The 21,580-nt window shown below is 38.4% G+C and overlaps 3 protein-coding genes across 3 annotated transcripts; 2 read left to right on the top strand and 1 right to left on the bottom strand.

Annotated features, from left to right (window-relative positions):
- Window positions 1-1,862: 1,862 nt before the first annotated feature.
- Window positions 1,863-8,077, top strand: LOC139949424 (uncharacterized). Its single transcript, XM_071947753.1, has 2 exons — window positions 1,863-2,004; window positions 3,750-8,077. Exon 2 carries the CDS (start codon window positions 3,777-3,779, stop codon window positions 5,568-5,570), a length of 1,794 nt encoding a protein of 597 aa, XP_071803854.1. The 5' UTR covers window positions 1,863-2,004; window positions 3,750-3,776; the 3' UTR covers window positions 5,571-8,077.
- Window positions 8,078-12,037: 3,960 nt separating this feature from the next.
- On the bottom strand, window positions 12,038-13,331 carry LOC139950079 (uncharacterized). Its single transcript, XM_071948710.1, has 2 exons — window positions 12,555-13,331; window positions 12,038-12,064 (listed from the first exon to the last, which is right to left on the bottom strand). Exons 1-2 carry the CDS (start codon window positions 13,329-13,331, stop codon window positions 12,038-12,040), a joined length of 804 nt encoding a protein of 267 aa, XP_071804811.1.
- A 5,493-nt stretch (window positions 13,332-18,824) lies between these two features.
- Window positions 18,825-20,585, top strand: LOC139950078 (uncharacterized). Its single transcript, XM_071948709.1, has one exon. The coding sequence runs from the start codon at window positions 18,825-18,827 to the stop codon at window positions 20,583-20,585; it is 1,761 nt and encodes a 586-aa protein (XP_071804810.1).
- Window positions 20,586-21,580: the final 995 nt, after the last annotated feature.

Here is a 21,580-nt window from a genome sequence, read left to right as displayed (position 1 = left end):
TACCTAGAAGGAAAAAACACCAACTATGTATTTGTTTTTACTATTTAACTGGGATAGTTAAGGAAATGCGTCAACCATCAGATGAGGAAAACACAGTTGCCATGTATATGTGTTTTTGTTTCCAGGACAGTAAAGGATATGCCTGGCCTACATGTATGCTATAAAAAAGACTGTGAAGTTTTTAAAATCCTCGTTTACCTAAGCAAGTTATATTGGATTGTTATCTTTAAACAGTTTAAGTTTTAAAGTAAATCTTTAGGCTTCAGAGCTGAAGTCTTTCTGACAGATTCAAATACTTTACTGCGCAATTACCTCTTTTTTCAAAACCTACGTGACTTCAGAGGGAGTCTTTAATTCTCACAATGTGTTAGACCATCAACAGCTCTCCATTGCTCATTATCAAGTAACTTGTTATGCTCGTATGTATTTTAATAGCTTTGTTACAAGCCTAGCTTCTGTAGTGTGGGGACATCGGTAAAAGAGTGTAGGGACACCGGTAAAGAGTATGGACAGCTGGTTGTTGGACACAAAAAAAGATGTAAAAAAAATGTTTTAAAACGGTCAAGGTGTCCCAGTTCACACATCAAGTGTATTGATTGTAGTTATATTTTGTCGTCCACTTTGAGGCACTCTAGTCAAAGCCCAGTCCCCTCTTCACCACACGTTCATAACTGGACAATGGACATTTATGATACCATATGCAACCCCCTCCCCCTCTCTATACTCCCCTTTACATAGCCTTTCCACATGGACCATCCTTTTGATAGTTGCATCTCAACTTGTTGTTACGTTCAGCAGCTGTTTTCTTATACCATTCTTTGTCGATTGTTTTTTAATTTGTCATTTACTCATCAACAGCCTCTTGATCCTCTTCCACTTTGTCAGTCGTAGATTGATTTTAAGATAAATCCCAAAAGGAGCACTTACCCTTTGATGGAATGGAGCTCCAAAAGATCGCAGTGCCATCCATCTTGTGAACAACCAACATGCAGACTCTATTATCATGAAGTGTGAAGCTGCTGGCTCCCCCATCTCCACTGGTTCATCCAAAGCAATTTCAACTGCTGCAGTGGACAAAAAATAGAAGACAACATTTGTTTTAAAATTGTCTTAGGTGAAGATTTACATGTATAAAGATAGATGAGCCTTTAATGAGCACAGTGTCGATCAGAACGCTTTAACACTTGCTTTGCTAAGAACAACTTGCATCAACCTGGCCTACTAATCAACAGTCACAGGTCATTCATTCTACAACTTATGGGGGGCTTACAGTCAACAAACAGTTAGGACTGCAATAATATGTTTTTAAAAAAATATCTTTCAATTCTTTTTTCCAAAAACATTGGAGTTCTAAACAAAGTGCAATTGTGGGGCTGGGTCTACAATGGTGAGAGTTAACTTTGGTCTGGGGGATAGGATAGGGCCTAAAAGGGCTGGGTCTGGGGCTGTGATGGCTGCATGGACAAAACTGATTTTTCCAAAGTTATTATTATTCCAAAAAAGTTGGGGACACAAATTAGGGTAATCAGTTATGCACACCAAAAGGCCTATTTAGTGTTTGTTTGGTTGTCCACAGTTTAAAAAATCTTCCCACTAAGGGAACTCCACAAACTCCTACAGTAGGATACATGTAAATGCCAAGCTGGCAACAGCCAATCTCTTTCACAATACAAACATACACAGTCCCAGTTTTATGTGAACCGGTCAGAGGTTAAGGTCATTGTCAAGTCAGTGTGTAATGCAGTATGAGCACTGTACAGGAAATGACAATACATCTAACAGCACAGCCTTCAACACAAAGGCTACATATAGAAACGGGAATTCCCACATATGAGAAATACATAGGGCTTGGTGTGGCATCGTTGAACGATATACAGAAAGCAACCATTCAGTGTGTTGTGCCAACATCTAACGGATCAATGCTGGAATGTACTCTTGAAGACTACAAGATTTTATGTTTCATGCCAGTTGATGTTTCAAGCCATGTTCTTTCATTAAAAACCAGTAAGTTATATAAATGTGTTGTATTTTGTCAAAAACAGGGTTTATATTATAAAATGCTTTAAATATAATTTCTTACACAGCAATAATTTAGTGGGTATCAACAACCAAGTTAAAAACTCCATCCAAGTGTAATGGCCTGTTGCTTTTTTAAACAAGACGTACAAACATGTACTGCATCTTAGATGATTACAGCCAAAAACCCTCAAACACCACAGCATGACTTGTACAGCCGATATTGTGCAGCATCTCCATGTACAAAAAAGGACATAAACCTTGAGATAGTGGCTTTAAATGAAGACAGAGATGATGTACATGTATTACTGATTTACAATGGCAACCAAAACACAGCTTTGATTGGAATTGATGTTTTTGGGGAGTATTCGTTTGGAGAGCTGCACAGTGTCATTTTCAAGTACATGATAATTACTGTGTATGAAAATATGTACAAGGTAACTTTTTTTGTATCAACACAATATATTATCATATACAATAAGTCCAGAGTCAATGTGTATACCTGAGCATACAGAAAAGTTATATGTACATAAATGATAGTTGTCATGAATGTACATAATTATTGTCATGTACGTACATGATAGATAGATAGATAGATAAAATGGTTTATTAAAAAACTGTCCTCGCAGCACAAAGGCTGAATTACAACAATTTTCCATGAATTTAAAATTTGAAATTAAATAGAAAGCAAATTGGTTATGAAAAAAATAAAAAAATATGTGAAATAGAGCGGGTCGTGGCCGTGAGGTAAAGGCATGACACCGTCGGTTTTAAATGGTCTTCAAGAACTCGTTTACTCTTTTATTCCTTGCCGAGTACGCAGCTAAAACATTATTCAAAACAGCAAGGATATTTTTGCTTGGGGGGGGGGGGGGGGTTTGACTATGAATGCGCAGACAGTGAATGTTCATTACTTTAAATGTATGCCACGGTGCAGGGCCATATGGTTGGGGCTCAAAGAGATTTGGTCGGGATGGTAGGTCACAACTGGTCCAGAATTTACACTATACCCTTTTTATTTTAGCTTTCAAATCTGTCCAATAACAATATAGGATTCTTTAGGGCCTCAGAAATACTCAAGAGGCAATTTTCAATGTTGTCTTTTCTATCTATTTGGGGGGAGGGGGGAGGGGGGGGGTAAGTGTGCCCTTCATGGAATGAAACAAAGTAGTACCCTCTTCATTTAAATAAAGACAAGATATTTTCATGGACCATTTTACAAACAGTGATTTCTGTTTGTCCCTGCTATATTTGAAATCGAGTTGGCTCAGTGTTATTTTCCCTGTCTTTCACCCTCTCTGGACCCAAGTTCGATACACATGGATCAAAGCCTTGCATGTGGATTTGGTGTCAGTCCCTACCTCATTGCATGGGTTTTCCCTGATTGGGGTTTCCCTCCACACATCTCCAACTTTACATAGCTGCTCAAGTATTGCAACCTGCAAGAGAGGCATCTAGTGTTATACTTCTTTGATCTTGTGATGTGTATTGATATATATGTCACTGTATAGATATGCAGTTTAAAAATGACAATGAAAATACATACTTGATTGGTCATCATAGTACATAGAATAAAAAACAATGCCATATGAAATCCATCAATCTAAAAAAAATCTTTAACTTTATGCCAGGGATTGTAATATGTTCAAGAAATCAAGTCTTGCATTGATAAGGAAAGTACTGGAATAGAAGGATGTCATCTAATTGAGTCAATTTCTTCTTTTACTTCACAGATCATCATTGAAGCAACTTCCAACAAAATGGCATCCAATATAACAGTTCAGTCAGTGCTAACAAAGATAAGTCAGGATCATCTTGAATGTCCAATTTGCAGTGGACGCTTCAAGCAACCCAAACTACTGGAGTGTTCTCATTCATTTTGTCTTGAATGCCTTCAACAACTCAGACAAAATAGTCCAAGTACTACAAGGCTTTCATGTCCAGTGTGTAGACAAGAAACTCTGTTAAATGAAAATGGCATTGATGAACTCAAAACAAACTTAACAGTCCTTTCATTAAAAGAAGAAATTGAAACACAGGAAACCCAACTGAAACAGCAGCAAGAAAAACCAGTACACAGTCAGGAACTTGTTTCTAAGTGTAGCAAGCATGCCGGCAAGGATCTTGTCCTGTATTGTGAAACATGCAAGAAACTGATATGTACAACTTGCATTGCTAAAGACCACAGAATGCACCCTGTAATAGAACTGAATGAAGCTTCAGACAAAAGTAAACAACATGCCACAGAACTTCTAGCAGAAGTAAGACAGAGAATCAAAACCTTCAACATTGCCATTCAAGAAATAGATACGTCCCGTAAGACATTAGACTCTATGTTTGCTGCCACTAAAGAAAAAATCAACAAGAAGGCTGATGAGGAGATTGCCAAGGTGGCTGCCAGGATCAGAGAGAAGGTGAAACTGATGCAAGAGGCAGAACAGATTTATGAAGACAGAGTCAAGACAATGGAAACTGCACGAGCTACAAACAGCAAAGAGATAAACAAAGCAGAGCACAAGCAGGATGAGGTAAATCAACTCATGGATCAACAGATCAAGATTGTTCATCACATAGAACAATTCTTACAAGACCTCAAAGAATACAGAGAGAAGAAATCAACAAAAGTACCTGATGGGTTGACTTATATGGACTTTAAAGAAGACCAGAACTCACTAGGGAAACTGGTGCTGAAAGATGAACAACAAGTAGAATCAGCAACTTCTGCTCAGGCTAGAAAGCCAACGATTCAACCCATGAAACACTTCAAACAAGATAAATGGACATTAAAAACAAAAATTTCTAAATACAAGAACAAAAACCAAAAGATGGTGAGTATGCGTGCAAAAGATGTTGCTGCATACTCTAATAGTGATATTGTTGCGGCAGATTGGAATTATACCAGCTTGATTAAAATACCAGCAGAGAGCAACCCTCAATCCTCTGTCATTCCACAAGAACTATCGATCCAAGGTCTTACCAGACCAATCAGTGTGGCTGTGAATAAAAATGATGAGCTCATTGTTCTAGATAATGAAACAGTCAAGATCTTCAACAGGAATTATCAGCTCCTCCATCAGTTCAATCCATGCAGTGAACCATCATGTATTGCAGTGGATGACAACAATCTGACAGCAGTGGGTTATCGTACCAAGGCAGAGATCTCTCTATACAAACCAGATGGATCCCTCATCAGAACACTGTCTGCTCCAGGGATTGGTGAATACTTGACTACCCACAAACAGAGACTCATCTACACCAGCTGGTTAAGGAGGTTGGTATCAGTATCATACACTGGTGAAACAGTATTCTCAGTAGATATCAATCAGTCTGGGAAACCTCATGGTGTGTGTTGTGTCAAGGATGGTAGCATCTATGTTGCTGTACAGAGAGGACTATCCCCATCACCAGGTGATATCCATCATTACAGTCCTGATGGCAAGTACATTGGATGTATCATCAAGAGTTGTGATGATCTCAATGGTCTCACATTCACACCTGATGGTGATCTGGTTGTGGCTACATACAATTCAGTTCAAATCTATCAGCATGAGTAAAGACATCAACAAACACTATGCTGGACCACAATAACATTCAAGCTGAGATAAACATTATCTTCTGACAAAATATTATTTCATTCACATCAGCTCTGAAAACATGTGACAAATAACACAAAATAAATGTTATTGAACTTTCACCGCATGGGTTTGAAAATGAAAAAAATACTACATCAAGTAAAAACAGCAATTTTTGTAATAAAATGCAATGCCATTCATGGCATGAAGAGTTCAATGCAGCAAAAAACTTACTCAGAAGACAAATATTTTGCAACCCAAATTTAATGATACAATTTATAGATTGTGATATCCTGAATATTTGATTCAACTTATATTTCGTTATTGAGAATAGTAATATCAACATGAGAATAATTTGTTCAAATAGTACTTTGATCAATACTAAATAATACAAATTATCTTTTGCCTAGGGAAGTAAAAAATGTACTAACAAGAAAGCAAAAAGACATTGTTGATGCTTTTCAGAAAGAAATTGAATTGTATATTTCAACCAGTTTGGTTCTGGAATGGTTTTCACCAAATTTCCCCCAAAGTTCAATTAGTGGTTCTGAATTTGTTTTGGTACATGTAGTGTGTTATATCAAAATGCCGTTTTAGTCCAACTCAAACATGCGGCAATGCAGCAACAGGGGGTCGACTGATCCTAGTGTGTCCAAAAGAAATGTTGTGTATAGTAAGTGGGTGACTAAATGTCCAGCCTAGAATCCACTATTGAATATTTCAAAACCCCAAAACAATGTGTCATGAAGAAGTGATATTATAAGATGTTAAACATGAAATTTAATTAAATTGGTATGAAGGGTGTACCTTGGTGAAAGCAAACAAAGTTAAATTATGATATTGGGCCACATTGTGTTTTACTATTATAAATCATTCTCACTACAGATTCTACAGACTACAGATTTTAATTATTTGTATCTTAATTGATCTATTTGTATATTTGGATGCCAGTGTAAAGTGTATCAAACTGAACTTAAACGGCATTACATATTCAGTCAAAAAAAACGATGGCTTGTTATAGTGATAGTAATTGATTCAAACAAACAAACTAATAAGAAGAACAAAATTGAAATGTGGAGTATAAGATTTCAGATTCTTCTAGAAGGACACTGTACATCAATTTACCACATATACATCCATGTAGTTATGTGTAGATCATGAACATGTGAATGTACATGTATACACACACATTTAGTTTGTGTATACAACTGTTTAATGTACAACTACAACTGATGAGTCTGTGATCTCACCTCTCTAGGTGACACAAGAGTAATTGATTATTGGTCTCTAGAATATCAATCCTTTTAATGTTGTTATGCAATTTCAGTGACTTACCTCCTCACCATCAGGCAACATTTACATCAGAATTGAAATAATTCACTGAAAATAACAACCTCTTGCTCTGATTGGTCTATTGTTTGCTTGACCTAATGATATATTTTCCCAACCACTACATGTACTTGTGAAAGGAATGTTCAGGGGATTCAGTTTTTCTATAAAAAATGCATTTACACAGAGTTGTACACTACACATTCATTGTAAATAACCATGTTGAACTGCAGAAAGGTGCAGATCTGTGTACAAAATGAGGTATCACTCTGTAACCATAAGTCAGTTACAAACAATGTAACTGAGTGACCTAACGTACGTAGTTAAAATGATTAAGCAAGAGCAATGTATGTATTAACAAAATATAAAGTGGTTTTATTTGGTCTAAAATTATGTAAAATACAAGTTTATTTGAGGGAAAATGTATTGGTTTTCTTTTGTTTTCTATTTTTATTTCACTCCTTCACCATGAACCAGCAATTTTACTTTATGTATAAAGTAAAATTGCTGGTTTATGGTAATGGAGTGACATGAGCACATTGTGCGTAATAATAGCGCAATTTTGCAGGCACTAATTTAGTTTAATCCACAACTAAATCAGCTAAATGGTATCCATTCTGGACATAAATGTATAAGCTCCTGTATCATTTGTCAACATGCATGAAAAACACTGAAGCAAAGTTTACACAACACAAAGTGTTGACGTATAAAAACAGTTTGAAGTTCTTATTGAAATCATTGTCATATTGTTATTGAGTTTATAAAGAAAACTTATCTTATAAAGTCTTATTTAAAATATTTCAGTGCTCGCTTTTTGGTGTTTTTAACATTCCGTGCCCCCTCCCCCCGAAAAAACAAAATAAATAAATAAATAAAAATTCACCTCAATTTGCTCGCCTATGTAAAAGTATTGCAAAATGCAGAAATCTGACTACATGTAAGTACAGCTACATATATTTACCTATTCACTGTACTACATGTTTGTTTATGCTAGATGTACTTCAAATTGTTTTTGATTTAAGTCCAAGTTCATTATCAGCAGCCATACTCCAATAAACTGATAATCTGGCCATTGATCTATATAAATGGTTGTTTGTCTGATCTTTGTCTACAACAGCAAGTAGCTCTAGAGTGCACAGTTTATATTGCCCTGTTGTACACATACATGCACGTGTTTTTCATTCTTAAAGGCACTGGATATATTGGTAATTGTCAAAGACCAGTCTTCTCATTTGGTGTATCTCAACATATAAATAAAATAACAAACCTGTGAAAATTTGAATTCAATTGGTCATCGAAGTTGCGAGAGAATAATGGAGGAAAGCACCATTGTCGCACAAGTTGTGCGCTTTCAGATGCTTGAATTCGAGATCTCAGCTGCTCAGATCACGAATTCGATTCAAATATTTTAGCGAGAATTTTTAATTTTTTTTCAAAAACTATGTTACTTCAGAGCGAGAATCTCAAAATGTTAATACTATCAACAGCTCTCCAATGCTTGTTACCAAGAAATTTTGAACTCTAACAATTATTTTGAGTTACTTAACAATTAGTGTCCAGTGCCTTTAAATGCCATTTTGACTGGAAACACAATCTCAGGAACATACATTGTACATTGTGTCACATTTTAAAAGGATTCACAGTTTGCACAATCAGTCCTTTTTGTAGCTTAAGTTATGCTCTAACGAGGGCAAGGGAAACTCTGGGTAGAATTTGAGGAAGTTGAAACCATTTACAGTTATGAGAAGTAAGGATAGACTGGAGGAATAAATATCAATATTATTCACATATTATTTACAAAGTCATCATGTAGACAATTTGTTCCACGTTATTTGGGGATAAATGGTGATATATTTTACCAAACTTACAGTACTTTGAAGTGAACTTATTTTCTCCAAATGCATTATACTATCTATAATCTATACTTTTTGTTGGAAGTTTTTATTGCCATTAATCTTTTAGAGTCATTACAAAAACAAATACAGATCCTTTAAAAAAGAAGTTAGTAAGATAAAAATCTCAACTCGGGACAAAAGTCGTGGTTAAATTAAGGTTTGCTTTGTTATGATATCCCAAAACTGCTGACTAAGCTTGGGCGGCTCCTTCGGTTACCCGGTTCTACCCGGTTCCAAATTGAAACTCGGACGGGCGGTTCCACTCTTCTGTGGAACCGGGTACCCGCTTTTGTCGGTTCCGATTTTAAAAGACCGAGTCTCAATTATAAAAGGCTCTGTGGAGCCGATCCTGCCACGAACCGGCTCTAGAAATTGAGGCTTGATGTTGAAAGCGGTGACCGCAGATACAGTGTGCAAAGGCTTCAAGCCGACATGAGTATCAACAATTACATGTGGCTGCATACACAGTGCACACACATAGGCATCTTCTACAACCACCACATGTATGCATGTACATGTCATGCATATACATGTACATGTATAGACAACACGTTGTGATTGGCTGCCGATATATCCATATTCATAAAAGCTTGCCCCATGCACAAAACACACAGTACTGTATGCATGTACAGGCATGTACAGGCATGTACACTTGTATGTACAGAGACGACACACTGCATGCACTACGGATGTACTGCACTACGGATGTACCGCACTACGGATGTACTGCACTACGGATGTACTGCACTACGGACGTACTGTACTATTGACGTACTGCCGGCTAAATCAAAGGCTTGTTTAAATGCAGGGAGAATAGGTGCTCGGTGGCACGATGTCTGATTGACTTGGGGTGGGTATTCTGGTATTTTCGTTAAAAATAGATCGGCTCCAATTGTGTGTGTGTGAGCTCGGGACCGACTTCTGATTAACTTGGTTATTTTCAGTTAAAATAGATCGGCTCAATTGTGTGTGTGTGAGCTCGGGACGGGCGGCTTATGTTTTATATTGAATTGGAACCGGGTATGTCTCAGAACCGAGCTTTTTTTCGGAACCGGAACCGAGCCCCAAATTTCTGGAACCGCCTAAGCTTACTGCTGACAAGCTGTACTTGGCTTTATTAACAAACGAAATACTACCATAACAATCAAAACATCACGCTCCAAGCTGAAGCTGTATAAAACTTGAATTGTGGCCAACATTATTTAAGTGCTAACTGTTTGCTTTCATATTCAGTCCCCCTCCCCTCCCCCAAACACAGTTCATACGGCCTACATTTGATTCCCAAAACCAATCCGATCCAACAATAGCTACATGACTTGCTTTCACAAGTCACAAGACTGACTTGCTTACACAAGTCACAAGACTGGGACTCAAATCAACACTCTGCTGATCAGAAACACAAGCACCGGAGTGTGGTGCACTTAGTCACAACATTTCGTAGCAAATACATACAAGTCGACAACACTTTGAACTTTGCCCTCCACATTCAGAGTTTTCAATTTCTATTAATAATAATAATAATTAATAATAATTTGGGGGGCTAGTCCTTACTCATAGCTAAGAGCTGAATTGCGAAGGACGCGGCTACAACGTGGTCGAGAAGCAGGCATGCAAGGGCGCATTCAGCTGCCAGCCACATCAACCCATTATGACCAAGGAGCACAGCCAAGATCGAAAGTGTTTGATTTTTTCCTGAGGGAGGAAAACCGGATAGTCTGGAAAACCCTCCTGGCACAGCAGAGAACCAACGCACAACTCAACTAACATATGGCCCCGACCGGGAATCGAACCGGGGTCACCTTGGTGAGAGGCGAGCGCTTTACGTACGAGCCAACCGAGCCACCCAGGACTAATAACAGGACTTTGGGAAGTATTTTATTACACATTTTTCAATCAATCAATCGAAGGTAATTTGTATAGCGCCTAAATCAAAAGTTTGCTCAGAGGCGCTGAGGCACAGATGAAATAACAAGTCATTGATGGTAGGCCTCCTGAAACTAACGTCCGTCGATGTATCGAAAATACTCAAAAACTCGATATTTTTTTGACATCGAAATCGCCGATGTCACTTTTATAATCATATCGTAATATCGGATTTTTGATATATCGAAAATTTCGATGTTTTGAAAATTTCGATGTTCTTAAATGATATCGAAAATACCAAAAGAGTGTCCGATTATTTAAGAGAAATCTGTGTTTGAGTATTAGAAAAGCCGTCGTCGTTATGTAGTTTCATCATTTTGAGTTGCCGTATTAAATAAAATACGTTTTACAACCAAGTATGTCTGCTTGTTCTTTGGGATTTCGCCATCAGCCGCTGGCCCGCCGCAGAAGTTCACGACCCCGCGGCGAGCGTACGATAAAACCTCAAAAGAAACCACCGCTACTTTGCAAAAATACCCCGCAAAAAAATCCCCGAATCAATAAGACATAACAAAATAAGGAAGAAAACAATCTTACGTTACACAGAAAAATAATCTTTCTATCAATCCAAGGTATCGTAATGGCGTCATTTTGGTCAAACAAAGCCTACACGTTGTGTTCGTAAACAAGCTAACATTTCCGAGGAACTATGCTTCGCAGACCACGTTGTCGGCGGCTATTCCGTGCGTACCAGCGAAGACTATGGTGTTGTACGGTTTAACTGTGCACACCAGCGTGTGTGGTTATTGCAATTCGGGGGGAAAACCCGTTTGCCCAAGCATGCACAGACAAGTGCAGTCTTTTGTCAACGCGGTATCGCGTGATGCACTGCGTTATTTTGACAATAGAGGGCGTTCTAGCATTCAATGTTTCATGCCTTTATAGAATGCTAAGTGCTACGAGCCTTTATTGGAGACTATGTGACTGCATGCTGTTTGCGTTGTATATTGTGAGCGCGGAATGGTAGGTCTGTGTTTTGCGGGACTTTCTAGTGATTTTTTTTTCGATGATTATCTCAACCATTTTCAACGTAAAGGTAGTGTAACATACCAGTGGACATTTATAATGTATCTAACAATATTGCCGTGAATTGTCGTTATTTTTGAGGGCATTAGACTCTGAAAAAGTTTAGTAACTAATTCATTTAGTGTTGAAGTTTGAAGCGCCACGCTCCCCTAACACACTTCACTCTCCACATAGAACAGCGGGCCTGTCGCACCAATTTTTTTTTCCACATCGTACCAAAGATCTCAACCCAAAGCCGCCCGCCCGCGCGCCCGTCGGACAACTTGATTGACACTTTTACGTCAGTGCATCGGCAACTGACACCTTAATGTCGGCGAGTCACGCAACTCACAAAGGCTCTGTGTCATTTTGAGACGGTCAATCATGGCCAATCACGAATCGAGAATTGTGGTGAGCGTTCACCAATATTGGCCAAGCCAGCGGTAGCGGCGATCATACTTTGTTGTAAAACCAGAAATAATCGGGGCGCGGGACTACGCAATTTGAAATTTTTTAACTACAAACAAGGTCGGTGCTCCCAAAAATAGGTTTAAATGTAACCCTATTAAACTGTCAGTCTACTCGCCATGAGTATACCAAGTGCTGTTTTTAGGCTTCATCTTGCGCGCGGGAAATACTCGATATATCGAGTATACTCGATATTAAATTTTCGATATATCGGTAATGGGAAAAAACCGATATCGACGGACGTTACCTGAAACAAGTGGGCTTTCAGAAGTGCCTTGAATGTGTTGAGTGATGTTGTGTCACTGATGTGATTGGGAAGTTTATTCCAGAGTTTGGGTCCATATACCGAGAAGGCTCTATCAGCAAAAGTGATGTGACTTGTTCTTGGAACTACAAAGTATGGTGAACAGGAGCTGTTTGACCGAAGGAGTCTCCGTTCAGCACCAACTTGCAGAACTTCTATGATGTAATGAGGGGCTTGTTGATGTAAGGCCTTGAACATGAGAACGATGACCTTGAAGTCGATCCTTTGTTGGATTGGGAGCCAGTGTAGTTTGATGAGTTCCGGGGTGATAGAGTCGAACTTGCATTTCTTTGTGATGAGTCTGGCAGCTGTTCGTTGCACTCTATTTAGCCTCCTTTTGAGTTTTTGGCTGATTCCAATCAGAAGACTGTTGCAATAGTCGAGTCTTGAAGTGACCAAAGTGTGCACTGCAAGCTTGGTTGCGTCGACAGTCAGTAGTCTGCGGACCCTGCCGATGTTAGTGAGGTAGAAGTTGGCAGTCTTGATGATGCTTGAAACTTGCGCGGACATAGTCATTGCAGGGTCAAACATGACTCCAAGATTTCTGACTGGCTTGGTTTCGACTAAGACATCAACTCCTGCAACTTTAACTGATTGAAGATGAAACTTGGCGAGTTGTGCTCTGAAACCGATCGCTATTACGTCGGTCTTGTCAGCGTTGAGTTTGAGAAAATTAGTTGACATCCAGGCCTGTACCTCAGTTATGCAGTCTTCGACTTTTGATACATTTTGAAGGACTTCAGAAGACTTGACAGGGCAGATAGATGTGTAAATCTGAGTGTCGTCTGCATACATGTGTAGTTCCAAGCCATGTTTCATGATGTTTACCAGTTACCAACTACTTACAACAGAAAACGAGTACACCTGAAAACAGTTTTTATTATGCTATGCAGTCAGGCACCTCATAATAACCTTTTCAGTTTGTTCTTGTTTGAGAAGTTTCTAAAATCAAACCAATTCTAGATATCATCCTCTAAGATATGTCAAAGACAAACAAACAAACATTTCTTGGCTATGAATAAAAATGTCTGTGACAAACAAGAAGATCTGTTAGTCTGTGATGAGAGATGTCAACATGAAATAAACATTCACAGTAAATGATGACTATTGCTTACCTCTCATTGTGAGCTTCCTGTTTCTTGTACATCTTCAACTCTCCCTGTAGTGTCTTCAGAGCTTCACTGCCAGAGTCTTCAGCATCTACCCTGGGAGTCTGAGACTGAGTAGGATCTTATGGGTCTTAGGTTACCATGGTTATGGGCATCCAAGATGAGGAGCAAAGCCTGAGATAAAAGAGGATCAGAGTAAAGAAGAAGGGTTCAAATAAGGGATTCAAAGGTTGTCAAACTGGTATTCATGGTATGCACCACAGTTTTAGTGTGTATGTGTATTGCCAATGACTATGGGTAACACAAGACTAACATCCACAACAAATGATTTGTACAAAACCAACAATCATGTCTATGCTCCGTCATGAAATTAAGCGCAACGCTAAAGGACTTCAAATCAGACAACTGCATTTGTTTTATTTATTTTTGAAATATTTAAAACATTTTAAGTATTTGATGTGGCTATAAAATAAATAAACTCGAGCAAGCAGCAAACAGCAGTGCATTATAAATGTGATTTTCAAACATGAATAATGAAAGTCTATATTCAATAGCTAACTCAAGCAACAAGAGTAACATTTTACAGTTTCTTATTTTCAATCAAATACATTAGAATCAGTCTGCCAAGATGAATAAACATTGAATGAAGTGTCTTAATGAATGCTTTTATTAAGAAGATGCTATCTGAATGTAAAACAAGACAGTATTGCAGTATGCTTTGGTCCAATGTTAAACAACCTGTTATTGATTAGTTACTGAGTCCCAGTAATGTACATGTAGAACTTTCACTCTCACATGTAGACACCAGGAACTTTCAGATTGATATCATTTCAGTGTGTAAATATGCGCTAAGTGCAGTATACGTGTAAGTAGAACTGTACACTACCATAACACTGCTACAAACAAGAGCTAAATTAAGAAACTGGAATTTCCACATTTACAGTAATGAATAGGGGCGTGTTTTCCAAAGTGCAACTATGAACTACATGTATGTAACTCTATGGAAATACAGTGTGACACCATTCAGTGTGTTGTGCCAACATTAAACAGATCATTGCTGGAATTTCCTCTTCAACTTTAAGGATTTTTGCTGTGTTTTATGTTACATTCTTCTGTCAAATACTGGTAAGTAATATTTGGAATTAAAGTTTGTAAACTTTGTACACGGAGGGAAATTTAGTGGTGCCAGTCAGAAGCCATTCAACATGTAACTGCGGTTGAGCCAAGAATCAAATCTCAGTTTAAATACAACCTGGGAAGCTGCAGCAACGGGATCACTTTAAAGGGATGTGACAAATTATGTCAATTATCAAGATGAAGCACAGGGAAAAGGGGGTCTCATTTCAAAGAATTTGGGTCCTACAAAGAACTACATGTATTTGTAAGAGCAGGACTTAAAAATGCAGCCTCTGGTTTAAAGTGGCAGTCTTTAACAACTAAACTATCTAGGATGAAAGTTAAGGCAAGATGCTCAGTCTGTTTCCCCTGTGGTTTGCTACTTGAAATTATTTTTTGTTGGTAGTAAGTTTAAAGGCCCCAGACACCTTTGGTATTTATCAAAGACCATGATCTTTGATAATTACTGCAGTGTTATCAGAACATTGGCATAAACTGTCAAATTATAAACCCCAGGGGAAAACAACTCGGTAATGTTCAAAGAATTTGGGTCGAAAAAAGAAAGATTTACACGAGCGGGACTTAAACATACGACGGCAAGATGCCAGTCAGTTTCCCCTGTGGTTTGCTACTTGAAAAGTTATTTTGTTTTAGTATGTTTACAGGCCACGGACACCTTTGGTAATTGTAAAAGACCAGTATTCTCAGTACATTGGTACAAAATAACAAATCTGTGGAAATTGAGACCAAGCTGACATCCAAGTTGCAGGAAAATGTGTGCGTCAGATACCCAATAAAAGGCTCCAGGCCCGAAGTCTTTTGATATTTGAAAGAGAAATTACCTTTTTTCTCAAAAACTACATTACTTCAGAGAGAGCCGTTTCTCAGAATGTTTTCAACTATCAACAGCTCTGTTACCAAGTTATTTGTTGTGCTAAGTTGAATAATTATCAACACGAGGCCCATAAGAAGCTTCATGGATTGCCTGGTAGATGTATTTCAATGCAGTTCATCAGTTAATATCAGTCGCTTGTCTGCAATTGGGCAATCCCAATTTTAATCAGCGGCTCGAGCGCTATCTATTACAGATCATGGAACAACTTTGGTCGTTTTGCTGCTTGGCAAAATTGTCAGTGCCCGGACAAAAACTACAAAATTATAAACACAATACACCATTTCAGTGCACCTTGAAATTACACGCTAGTATTTTATCAAAGATCGATGCTTGGTGTAAAAAGTGTGCAGTGACTGGTACCCAGAAGTCAGCTACTTTGCAATCGCATTTCGCCTGCTTTTTTTATTGTGTTGGATGGCAACCTGACTACATTTTTAGCCAATGCATGGAACCTTGTGTCCAAGACTCAATACTTGAGTTGACCCCGCCCTACATGTATGATGAAACTATTGTACCTTAACCATCAGGGGCCCGAGGGTGACAATTTTATGTTGAAACAAACAGCAAGGCAAAAGGCAAGACTGCCAATAATCAGAGAGCAGGATTACACAAAAAATACCCACACGCAACTCCTAGGTTGTAGCATAGGGCAATGCTGGCTAATTTTGTCCAGGTTGGGGGTGTATTGGGGGTGCGCAGCGCCTCACAAGCCGGGTCTGCTTAAGGATCCCTGGTGGGGTCAAGGGGCAGCACCCTTGGAAGCTGAAGGGTTTTAGATTTTTGTGTTTGACTCCCGGGGCTCTCTTCTCTCCTGGCCATATTTGTGCCCTTGACATAGTCATTACTTAAAAGGTAAATAAAATATTCTGTTTTCCATTACGTCTCATTTCAAAATAGGGTAGGTAGGTAGGGAAAATTAAGACTATTCCATTTAAAAAAGGAAGCACATTTGTTTAATAGAAAAGCCATATTTCACTGAGTGATATTCATTGACAATTTACAAACAGTGCATTCAATAAACTCCAAAATTGACTCTTGTCATTTCATTTTTTATGTTTTGATTTCTTTTGCACAAGTAAAATCAGGAAAAATCATCATTCAAAAATAAACAGTTTTTATGCAACGTGGACGACTCCACCAACCTTGTCCGCCCATCAGAGCCGCCATATTGTTTTAAGAAAATTTGTCTGTTCAACAAGACCGGGTGCATTCGATGCAGTGATCAGTGGCCAAGTGTGGAGGTAGAAATAGTTCTACCTCCATGCATAGACCAAGGCTGCCAGGTTTGTTAGAACCGTTCGTTCAAGTCACATGTCTAGCAGAACTCCTTGGTCCATCCTTAGATGGGACTATACATTAAGAACCATTGCAAACCGTTAATGACTGAGTGAAACATTAAGGGGGATGGTTCATGTAAGAATGGGACCAGGTTTTAGTAAGCGTTACTCATGACGTGTGCAACATTCTTCGCTTGGATCATCAAAGGCAACATTCCCCCTGAATCCCTATCAGCCCCACTAGCATGACACCCCAATCTTATCCAAGTCCAAACCATTAGGAATAGAGTGACATAGGATAGAATGATATTGGAGGATTGAGGTCACCTGTAGGCAAAAAGGCCTCTACACAGTAAGGCATGTACGGGTAAACAAATATGATGGCCTCTTTGGAAAATTGAAGAAGAAAAAAAAACATCCATTTATCAAATGTAAAGAAGAAAATAAACCAAATTACAAAGTTGGCTGCCCTGTGTGTTTGCCGCGCTGTGTACTGTGTGTGAAAGGAAAACGTGAAACGTCTTGCACCAAGACTACTACACGCAAGAAGCATATCCGAAAACTGTCTCAATCATAAAAATGCAACACACGTACAGAGATCAAGGACATCGGCAATTGGATAAGTTTCACAGAGTCTCTTACTTTAGTACACCTGTTAACCAAAAAGGCATTCATGAATGGGAAAAAACTGCTGATTAAAACCTTGCAGGGTCGTGACCGTGAGATAAAGCCCTCGCATTTGGCTCAGGCCTTTATTACACTGCCACGACCCTGCCGGTTTAAAACGGCCGTTTAAGAACTCGTTGCTACCCTTTTATTTCCTTATTTACAATCTTGCAGGGTCATTGCCGTGCGATAATCACACGGCAACGACCCTGCCAGTACTAAAAGGCCGTTTAAGAACTCGTCGCTACCCTTTTATTCCCTTATTGAAGGTAACATATTTTTTTAATTCGACCAAGCGCTAAGACATTTTAGAGAAGATTGGTTTCATTTGTCTTCATAAGTATGAAGTAAAGCCTACTTTACTCAGTAGAACTGAAATAAGTTGCCTCAGACTCAAAGTCAGCAATTTAAAGGAACACGTTGCCTTTGAAAACCGTTTGTTATAATATGCATATGGGTAGAAAGATGCTGTAAAAGTAAAATACAATGATCCACACAAACATACCTCGAAATTGCACGGTTTTCCTTTTACCTCATTGACTAACACGGTCGGCCATTTATGGGAGTCAAAATTTTGACTCCCATAAATGGCCTACCGTGTTTGTTAGCACAGTAAAAGGAAAACCACGCAAGTTCGAGACAAACTTGTGTGGATCATTGTATTCTACTTTTAAATTATCTTTCTACCCATATGCATTTCATAACAAACGGTTACAAACGCTTTTTTATAGACCAACTCGTCCGATCCAAGGCAATGTGTTCCTTTAAGATGTTACACAGTGAGGTAATATGCTTCATTGATGTTCAATTAAAAAACACAAGACTACTGAGCTTGTTCTGTCAAAAGTTTAATGGCTCGATACCAAAACTACCATCCTCTGGCATGTTATTCCAGTGTGAAATTCAAGCCCTAATCAGCTAATGCCTATTGCCAAGTAGAATATTACTTTGTAATTGAGTCTTCCACTGATGGTATCAAACACTGAACTATTTAAGCTAGGTTTCTCTTTTAATTCACAGCACAACAATTCAGCAAGTGGCATGGCATCCAATATAACAGCTCAAAACAAAACAACCTCTTGTGAAAACATTAAATCTAAAAATCTGTTATGCCAAGGATTGTAATATGTTCAAGAATTCAAGTCTTGCATTGAATAGGAAACTACTGGGATATGTAGAAGGATCTCATCTAATTGAGTAAATTTCTTCTTTTACTTCACAGATCATCCTTGAAGCAACTTCCAACAAAATGGCATCCAATATAACAGCTCAGTCAGTGCTAGCAGAGATAAGTCAGGATCATCTTGAATGTCCAATTTGTAGTGAACGCTTCAAGCAACCCAAACTACTGGAGTGTTCTCATTCATTTTGTCTTGAATGTCTTCAACAACTCAGACAGAATAGTCCAAGCTTTAATAAACTGACATGTCCGGTGTGTCGGCAAGAAACTATGTTAAAACAAAATGGCATTGATGGTCTGAAAGCAGACTTTAAAACCCTTTCACTGATAGAAGCTTTTAAACAACAGGAAACTCAACTGAAACAACTTCTTGGTAAACAACTTGATACTAAATGTAGCAAGCATACTGACAAAGATGTCATTATGTTTTGTAACAATTGCAACAAGTTGATATGCACAACTTGCATCATAAGAGACCATCAATCCCATTCTCTGATGGAAATTAATGAAGCTTCAGACAAATGCAAACAAAGTGCCAAAGAACTTGCAGCAGAATTAAGACAGACAATCAAATCCTACAACATTGCTATTCAAGAAATAGACATGTCCCGTAAGACATTAGACTCTATGTATGCTGCCACCAAAGAGAAAATCTCCAAGAAGGCTGATGAGGAGATTGCCAAAGAGGCTGCCAGGATCAGAGAGGAGAAGCAGAAACTGATACAAGAGGCAGAACAGATTTATAAAGACAGAGTCAAGACAATGCAAACTGCACGAGCTACAAACAGCAAAGAGATAAACAAAGCAGAGCACAAGCAGGATGAGGTAAATCAACTCATGGATCAACGGATCAAGATTGTTCATCACATTGAACAACTCTTACAAGACCTCAAAGAATACAGAGAGACGAAATCAACAAAAGTACCAGATGGGTTGACTTATATGGACTTTAAAGAAGGCCAGAACTCACTAGGGAAACTGGTGCTGAAGGCAAATTCTGCTAAGGCTAGAAAGCCATCATTTCAATCCATGAAACACTTCAAACAAGATAAGTGGATCTTAAAAACAGAAATTAAACAATACAAGAACATCAAACAACAAGCATTAGTTGGCATTCCTGCAAGGCATGTTGCTGCATACTCTAATAGTGATATTGTTGCTCTACACCGGCACAATAAAAGCTTAATTACAATACCAGCAGAGAGCAATCCTCATTCCTTTTTCATTCCACAAGAACTACAAATCAAAGGTATTACCGGACCAACCTGTGTGACTGTGAATAAGAATGATGAGCTCATTGTTCTAGATGATGAAGCAGTCAAGATCTTCAGCAGGAATTATCAGCTCCTCCATCAGTTCAATCCAGGCAGTAAACCATCATGTATTGCAGTGGATGACATCAATCTGATAGCAGTGGGTCATGAAGACAAGATCTCTCTACACAAACCAGATGGATCCCTCATCAGAACACTGCCTGCTCCAGGTATTGGTGAATACTTGACTACCTACAAACAGCAACTCATCTACACCAACTCGGATGACAATAAGTTGGTATCAGTAACCTACGATGGTGAAATTGTATTCTCAGTAGATATCAATCAATCTGGGTGGCCTCATGGTGTGTGTTGTGTCAAGGATGGGAGCATCTATGTTGCTGTAAGGAGAGGACCATTCTCATCATCAGGTGATATCCATTATTACAGTCCTTATGGCAAGTTCATTGGATGTATCATCAAGGCTTGTGCTAAACCCAACGGTATCACATTCACATCAGCTGGTGATCTGGTTGTGGCTACATACAATTCAGTTCAAATCTATCAACATGAGTAAAGACATCAACAAACACTATGCTGGACCACATTAACTTTCAAGCTGAAGTAAACATTTGGACAACATATAAATTAATAAATATTAGCCTCCTACAAAAGTATACATTCACTCACATCAGATACACAAACATGTGAGAGATTACAAGCAAATAAAACTATTTGTTTTTAACCACTTGGGTTTGGGTTTTCGCATTTATTTCTGAAACCACTCGAAATATTAATATACTTCAGTTTTGGGGGAAAACAGTGCCAAATTCAAAACACGACCAAACCAAGAACAGCCAAGGTTAACAGTTAACATACTCTAATTGGTCAAAACCCAATCGTGTGGGGGTTTATTAACATATAATATAAAGACTGGTTCTGAAAACTAGCAAATAAATGGCCTCTAAACCAGCATACATTGTGTACAACTAGTATTGCTCTTTGCAGTGTATCGCATGTTTATTCATCTTTATTCGTGCACATGCGCATACGCAAAGGAATTGTAGCAATTCTGATGTAACAGGTGCGCGAGTAAAAACCCATGTCCATATATGATCTTGTTTACAATGTACAGTAAAGTGTTGACAGTAAAATGTGGCTCCTTAACATGAGTTCAACAGTAAACACAAAGAATTTTTTTTACATTGGACGAGTTTTAACTGGTTTTTCATGAAAAGATATTTTATCAATGAGAACAACAGTGTGAGGACCTGGTCTTCACTGCATGGTTATGACTTTGGTTGGTGGCTGGCCGCTGTAAATGGACTGTGCCTCCAACTTGGTCCATTAACAGCGGCCAGCCACCAACCGGTCCTCACACTGTTATTCCCAAAATAAAAGATTTGATATTCTGTTTTTTAGAAGCACACTTGAATGTACACTGTACAATATATGTACACCATGCATACAAGTAAAAATACACAAGTTAAATTATATTAAGAACATGTGAATGTACACATTCCACAGTAATGTTAATTATGTACACAACTGTACAAGCTCCATGTTACTACT

The sequence above is a fragment of the Asterias amurensis genome, chromosome 17 (assembly GCF_032118995.1).
Source record: "Asterias amurensis chromosome 17, ASM3211899v1".
In the NCBI taxonomy this organism is placed as follows: domain Eukaryota; kingdom Metazoa; phylum Echinodermata; class Asteroidea; order Forcipulatida; family Asteriidae; genus Asterias; species Asterias amurensis.
This window is presented reverse-complemented; position numbering and strand designations above follow the sequence as displayed.

Excerpts from the sequence above, each read along its gene's own strand:
- LOC139949424 (XM_071947753.1), top strand. The coding sequence starts at position 3,777 with ATGGCATCCAATATAACAGTTCAGTCAGTGCTAACAAAGATAAGTCAG.
- LOC139950079 (XM_071948710.1), bottom strand. The coding sequence starts at position 13,331 with ATGAAACATGGCTTGGAACTACACATGTATGCAGACGACACTCAGATT. Across the intron at positions 12,065-12,554 it reads TTGCTGATAGAGCCTTCTCG|GTGTCAGTTGCCGATGCACT; the intron begins GTATATGGACCC and ends GCCGACATTAAG.
- LOC139950078 (XM_071948709.1), top strand. The coding sequence starts at position 18,825 with ATGGCATCCAATATAACAGCTCAGTCAGTGCTAGCAGAGATAAGTCAG.